Source organism: Scophthalmus maximus, chromosome 12 (assembly GCF_022379125.1).
Source record: "Scophthalmus maximus strain ysfricsl-2021 chromosome 12, ASM2237912v1, whole genome shotgun sequence".
NCBI lineage: Eukaryota > Metazoa > Chordata > Actinopteri > Pleuronectiformes > Scophthalmidae > Scophthalmus > Scophthalmus maximus.
This window is the reverse complement of record NC_061526.1, coordinates 4,621,218-4,628,228: the sequence shown is the minus strand read 5'-3', so window position 1 is coordinate 4,628,228 and position 7,011 is coordinate 4,621,218. Positions and strand designations below refer to the sequence as shown.

General features: G+C 43.3%; 1 protein-coding gene and 1 long non-coding RNA gene across 2 annotated transcripts; one reads left to right on the top strand and one right to left on the bottom strand.

Annotated features, from left to right (window-relative positions):
* Positions 1 to 420: 420 nt before the first annotated feature.
* ponzr1 (plac8 onzin related protein 1) lies at positions 421 to 5,009 on the bottom strand. Its single transcript, XM_035646928.2, has 4 exons — positions 4,849 to 5,009; positions 3,283 to 3,691; positions 2,526 to 2,671; positions 421 to 899 (listed from the first exon to the last, which is right to left on the bottom strand). Exons 2-4 carry the CDS (start codon positions 3,626 to 3,628, stop codon positions 762 to 764), a joined length of 630 nt encoding a protein of 209 aa, XP_035502821.2. The 5' UTR covers positions 3,629 to 3,691; positions 4,849 to 5,009; the 3' UTR covers positions 421 to 761.
* On the top strand, positions 2,611 to 6,260 carry LOC118317869. The gene is made up of 2 exons (XR_004795553.2): positions 2,611 to 2,742; positions 3,137 to 6,260. It is a non-coding gene; the product is annotated as an uncharacterized LOC118317869 (long non-coding RNA).
* Positions 6,261 to 7,011: the final 751 nt, after the last annotated feature.

Sequence of the window (7,011 nt, the reverse complement as noted above, 5' to 3'; positions counted from 1 at the left end):
GGTCAAATGTTGCATATGACCTCTGAATTGGAACATTGACCTAATTTTTCTGCAAGAAGCGCCCATGTCTCATATCTGATGTGACATGCCCAAAAAGCTTAACACAACTATTGGTACATGAGATATATGAGATAATAATTTTTTTGTGGGGGGGTATTTGGCCTTAGTGGCCTTGAACTTTGACCTAGGAGACCCAAAAATGTATTCACTGGGGTAGAAATCACCCTATTAACTCGTAGGTCAAGTCTGATAAAGATCTGTTTATCCAGATATCAACTTGTGCGGAAACAGACACACTTACGCCCCAGAAACTACACTCCACTGAAGCCATGAAGTCAGGAGTGATGTTTGTGCCTCGGTGAGACGCCGAGATTTCACTGTTTGACAGATTAAAGTCATTTTACAATCTCAAAGACGCCGTGATGTAAAAGGAATGTTTATTGTGGTTGGACAAGGTACAGGTTGTTCAGATTTCTTTAACGCAGATTAAACTTGAAGGTGCGACAGCAGGAAATGAAGGCAAAAAAAAGAAAGAAGCTGACACGACATTGTATCGTGTGACATTATATAAAAGAACTACACAATGATATAAAAGTGGAATCAAAACATCTCAATCTTTGCTGTGGGCTTCTCCTTTGTCTCCCATCGAACATTGACAACATAACAAAACCTTTTGTTTATTTTTCTTTTGTCTTTACAAAAATAAGAACGGTAACAAGCAGTTGCTATGACCTATCGTCATGTTTCTCGGCGGTGGCGTCCTATCCACTGATGATCTGCGTGGTGACCACGGAGGTAGGGCCCTGCCCTTTGCCCCTGATCTTCAGCTCACGGTTCATCTGGCACCAGACGCACGGAAAACACCAGTACAGCTTACAGCAGTCGTCGCAGCACGAGCCCTGCAGGAGGGAAGAGGAGGAGGAGAGGGGATGAAGCCAGAATTCATTTACCAAAGTATTTACCAAACCTGCTGAAAATGAAGCGATAATATTTGAATTTTGTAATCTGTCCCCTTTTTTTCTCCAACCCTTTGATTCTGGGAAAGTGGTGCACAGATGTTTTTTCTGCTGAACATCTGCCTACCGAAAATGGAAAGTCGGCCGAAGGTTGGAGCAAAACAAAATCGAAAACTGAGTGATACACATCTTTGGGTTTGTCTGGGCACAACCAGCCACTGCTGCCGTTTCCTGCTGCTGCCGTCGTCGGGTAACAACAGCAAATTCAGTTCAGAGGGTATAAATCAGTTCAGAGGGCATAAATCATAATTTCCTTGGTTTGTTTTTTTGCACCTACACAACAACTTTCTTTTACGCCGTCGCTGCCCACTACGTTTCTAACCAGCCCTCATCTGTCAAGTGTATTTGAGAAGGCTGTTACAGCCCTGAGGTAACATAATATATTTGTCTGTGACTAACTATAATAACTTGGCCTTAGAAATGACTCTGAATACGATCCCCTGGTTACACAGCAGCTATTGTGCTCTTTGCATGTAGTACTGCAGTCATTGTTGGGCGGGCGTCACTGGTGAAACAACTTCTTATGCAAATAAAAGACTGACCAGTATGTGTAGCGACAATTTGAAATTAGAGATTATGAAATTATATAATATAGATTAGAAATTATGAGTTTTCGGACAGTAACTTTAAAAAGAAAAGACACTGGTCTGCACCTAACTGCACTGCACTGCACTGTACTACTCCCCACAATGAAACAGAGTGGTAAAACACTGTTCCGATTTCAAAACCAAACCTGAGGAAGTGGTGCCTTTACTTATTAACTACCACACTGATACAGTATAAACCCAGAAAATTGAGGAAATGTTGCCTCTAACGGCTGAAATTCAGACAGTTCAAATTACATTTTTTCCAAGGAGAAGCGCAACTGCAGCTTTTACTGGACGTGCAGGAGAGAACCTTCCTCACTTTTCATGACTGGAATACAGATATGAAAATGCTACTTTTTGCAATTCTTGTAAGAATAAAAACCCCCGAAGCAAAACAGAAACCAAAGTCAGTTGACAAGGCTATTCACCTAAATTACTATTTTAAAATGTATGTTATATATACAGTTTCCCACTAATATTGAATGGTGTTAGCAGTTGAGAGGTGAGTGAACAAAAATTCTAACGTTTTTAGAATTTGGGTGAGCTGACACTGGGGCTGAATACTGACACAGATCAGAAGGTCTTGAGTCAGTTCTTTGTGATCTGATTCCAGCTGATCGTCCAGATAACAGCAACTGCAGCGCGGACGCGTAGACTGTAACAATCCACGTCACAGTTTTACGACACTGTCCTTGTTGTAATAATAACTTAGATTTCGGCAATTTCACCCATTGTGCATCTTTGTTATTCCACATAAGATTTAGAAAATATTCAGATCTTCACTGATGAAAATTCCTGTTGATTTTTTTTTGGGGGGGGGAGAAAGATTTCTTTACTCAGCCCTAACTGACACTTTAGGCTCGTACCCACTCCCCTTAGGGATAACCTTCCCCCCCTCCCTCCCTCTCCAAACCGGCCTTACAGGGATGCCGTGGCGCTCTCTGATGGAGGAACGGAGTAAGCAGGACACCACGCAGCAGGCGTCCAATAATGGCATGCAGCAGCACCAGCCATTCATACTGGCCGTCTGACACTGCATGCAGGGGAAACACCAAAGACCGCAGCAACCTTCAGCGCAGAAGAGAAGAGAATAAATACATTTATGAAAATGTGACTTCATTAAGATATACGGCTTTCAGGTAAATGCTATGATATATCTCACAATCTCACACTCAAATTGATATTTGCAAGAATACATCACGAGTCCCCAGTGGAAATTACAAACAGCACAGTTCAGTGGCATGTAGTTTGAGAAATGCGGGAATTCACCAAGCGGAGAGGATTGAACCAGAATACACTTTTGGGCTGAATTATGGTAAATGGGAAACTATTCTTATATTAAAATCTGTCCCCTATATTTCCCTGGCATCAATAGATAAGAACATTGACAACCAATGATGTATCATGCCATGCTTGCACAATGCAAGAGCAATATATTGATATATATTGAACTTTGTCTATGTTGCAATTAATAACAAATTTCATTCCGATTCATCATTGTCATCTTTTTATTGCCCTGCCCTACTTTCACAGGGCAATGACCGCATTTCCTCGACCACTGTTCCTCCGTCCATCTGGGGAACATTGAAGTGCACACTGTACTGTACTGTAGGTTGAAAAAAACAAAGTCTGTGGTGATGAATGAGCCGCAACACTGGTGTTGGTCGGGTAAAACTTACAGGTGCCCATGTCAGAGCAGCAATCGCACATGCCGGTGCTCCAGGTCCCACGGCTTTGGGTGTTGGTGGTGGTCACCGTCACCACCTGGGTCGGGCTGTATGCTGGCTGAGGGGCTGGCTGCTGGTAGACGGCCGGCTGCTGCTGGTAGACGGCCGGCTGCTGCTGGTAGGCGCCCGGCGGCTGCTGGTAGGCGCCCGGCGGCTGCTGGTAGGCGCCCGGCGGCTGCTGGTAGGCGCCCGGCTGCTGCTGGTAGGCGCCCGGCTGCTGCTGGTAGGCGGGGGGCTGCTGCTGGTAGTCGGCCGGCGGCTGCTGGTAGTCGGCCGGCGGCTGCTGTTTGACGTCCATGGCTGGAGGACACGAGGCAGGAACGAAGAAAACGTTTGGAAGGCGGACGGACAGGAACGGCTCCTGGCACAGGAGAAGAAAGTCACAAGAGTGGCCCGTCGAAGTGTCGCCACCACGAAATCCATCCCAGGGCGTTTTTGACTCGTTCACGTGGGCCGCGCTGGCGGCGAAGACCCGATCTGCTGTGCGAACGGGACGACCTCGAATTCGCCTCGCAAGAAAGTAATTTACGTCTCCCGTCGACAAAATGTGCGGCACGTGGACACCTCGTGCTTCTACTGTACATCATTCCTTCCCCAGAGTGATGACGTATTATATTTCTCCGTCCGGTGTTGAACTTGTTTTGGGCCTGGCCAATGACACGGCATTTCCTGTAAGCCTATTTTATCCTCCGGCCATTTTGTTAGCCAAGTTTCTTTTTCTGTGTGTTGATATCGGGATATAAAATACATGTATTTTTATCTTGTGTAAAAAACGTCTTTGTTGTAAAATGCCTTTCAATGAGCCCCAAAAACAAACAAAAAAAGATTGATTTTAATCAGAGCTGCCATTTTGTGTGTAAAAGCTTTCCCCCCCTCATTTCAACGTTAGCATTAGCCTCTTTGATGTTTAGCAGCAGCTAGCTCGCGAGAACATCTGTCAAATTGCACTTTTTTTTTTTTTTTTTTACATAGCTCTAACTTAATAACTTCATTGAGTTACTTCATATTTTCGTGTTTTTTGCGTAACGTACAGCTGAGAGCCAGCTGTTGTCAAATTAATTTGCAAAAATATTATTTTTTTTTCGTTTTTGTTTTTTCCCCCCACATCCTGTTTCTTGGTTTTCTTCTGAACCGGAAATTTTTTTTTCTTTTTGAAAAAATGAAGGGGCTTTCACTTTCAACTTCAACATTCAACTAATTGACATTAATGGCTAAAAAGGCCTGTTTAATAGGAATAATTCAAAATCCAACTTGTATTGCTCGAACGGAAGAAAAACAAGGCAATGAACTCAAGTTTCTGTCTCGTCGAATAATAGAACAGATCAGGTTGTAGTTTTGTTCATCGTGATTTTTTTTTAATCACGATTCTTTTTTTTCTTTGGAGTTCGCGCGCTCGTGCGGACTTCTCCAATGTGGCCCCGGTGGGACGACGGTCGCGTCAAATCGCATCACTCAAAACGACTATTACGCTTTAATAAACGGGCAAAGTCTTCATAAAAACCAAAAGTCGCGTCTCACCTTCTCCTCTCCGATGCGACAGGCGACGATCTCGTGGGGGAAGAGGGCTGCTCTCTCTCTCTCCCTCCCTCTCTCTCTCTCTCTCTCCCTCCCTCTCTCTCTCTCCCTCTCTCTCTCTCTCCCTCCCTCTCTCTCTCTCTCTCTATCTCTCCCTCTCTCTCTGTCTCTCTGCCTGTCTGTCTCTCTGTCTCACGAACGTTAGTTTCTGTTTCCCAAGAAACCTCCCTCAGCCCAGCCCGGAGGGGGTCGGACGAATGTTCAACTTGGTGAAGGTAACTTTTCCGCCCAGCACCTCAGTCTGCGCACGACCCCCGACGGCGCACACTGGTCAACAAAGTCAACAAACCTAAAAGTATATGTAACACGTCAACATACTATAATGTGTATAAAATGCCAGGGACAACAACAACAACAAAAAATTGGTAACATTTTTTCTTTCTTTTTTTTATATTTTAATAATACATAAGCTCGAGAAATTAAAAAAAATCCAGGGTACTGCCGGTGAATAAATACCATATTCAGAGCAGGAACAATTTCACTGAACCGGTGGGTCGGTGGTGCATTCACGTGCTGTCGGACCTTTTTCGTTTAACTTTTGCATTCATTGCTGTAATCAATCAATCAAAGCTTCTCTCCAAATCCCAACTGCATACTTTATATTGTACATTATTGTATATAGTATGTGTCTTGTATATGGTGTTTGATCTATGTAATGTTGTTTTTTTAAATATGTTTTCCCATGAGCTGTTACGCCTTGTGCTGCTTTGTCGATTATGAATTTCCCAAAAGGGTGATCAATACAGGTTTATCTTATCTTATCTTATCTTATGGAGACATCCCTCTCTGTGATTTACATTGACTTATTGTACCACCAGCTTTGTGCACTTGATGGCGTAAGGTACACATGAGTTGGTGTCCATGGTTTCTATTTGGATTTAAAGTGAGCATGAACATCTCTGTGTGAGAAGCTATGCAAGAATTCATTGATCATCCCATAGAGGATGATCCATTTTCTTATATATGATGCATGTGGTTTGATTGGGGGAATTGTACAACATCAAAACAGATGAGAAAACCAATCACGCCATTAGCAGATTAAAAGTGCCTCTAATGGTTGTACAGCTTCTAGAGAAACGGTGCATTTCCCATTCAGATAAAGGTATTTAAGATTTTAAATTGTAATAAAAACATAAGGCATGAACCATGCTTACAAAATAGGTATATAACAAAAGGAGGATTTTCCAGTTTTAGCTGCTTTCAGCCTGGAAAATTCACGATATCATTCATGTATTGCATTTCATTATATACAATATATATGATACAATAAACCAAGGCTTTGTATATGTGAATTTGCAATTTACAATGTGAGTGTGATATTTGGCAAGAATAAACACAAGATTTACTTCCTTTTAGGACCATCGTGAAAGTCATGAAAACTATAGTTGGAAAGATAACAACTTTAAAGATGGGATAAACATGTTGATATCAGATCAGAGTGTCGGATCGTCTCCAAGCGTTTGTCATGAATATGGCATGAACGTGTCCAGGGAGGACACTAAAACGCCCAACAACACCTTCTGGATCCTACGTTAAGTAGGACTTGTTGCGCTCTGGAGGTCAAAGGAAACACTTTAACATAAATCCTGTAAATTTCAAAAAGGGGTTGTCAGAATTTAAAAGCTGGGAGTTATCAAAAACAAAGAACACCTTTTGAATTCTTGTTGTAAGGAGTCGCGCGACCCACCTACAACCTGAACCGAGGTCCGACGAAGAGTGAAAAGCAACTCGGTGTGTTCGAGGGTCAAAGGTCAGAGGGACACGCGCTGGCGTTTGCCTTGACACATGTTGATGCTGACTTTGCGGCGATGCTGCAACTTGACGTTTCTGTACCTTCCCACCCCTTCTGTCTGCAGGCGTCCATCAGATACCAATACACACACACCTTGCATGCTGAGGCTTTGAGTGTGTCCCCTTATGATTTGGGTACGATTGAGGCCCCTAGGTTTATGATCAAAGGCACACACACGCACACACACGCTCCTGTGATCAAAGCTACACAACACACACTTCTATGATCTGGGATCTCATCGTATGTAGGTGGTGCTGAATCCTACCAGAAGTAGACTTCTTTCTTGGGGACTTCTTCTGTCATTCCCTTCTTCG

What these genes read in the sequence shown, in the direction of transcription:
- ponzr1 (XM_035646928.2), bottom strand. Translation starts at nt 3,628, where the DNA reads ATGGACGTCAAACAGCAGCCGCCGGCCGACTACCAGCAGCCGCCGGCC. An exon ending in CTGCTCTGACATGGGCACCT is followed by an intron (nt 2,672 to 3,282) that starts GTAAGTTTTACC and finishes TCTGCGCTGAAG; the next exon opens with GTTGCTGCGGTCTTTGGTGT. An exon ending in GAGAGCGCCACGGCATCCCT is followed by an intron (nt 900 to 2,525) that starts GTAAGGCCGGTT and finishes TCCCTCCTGCAG; the next exon opens with GGCTCGTGCTGCGACGACTG.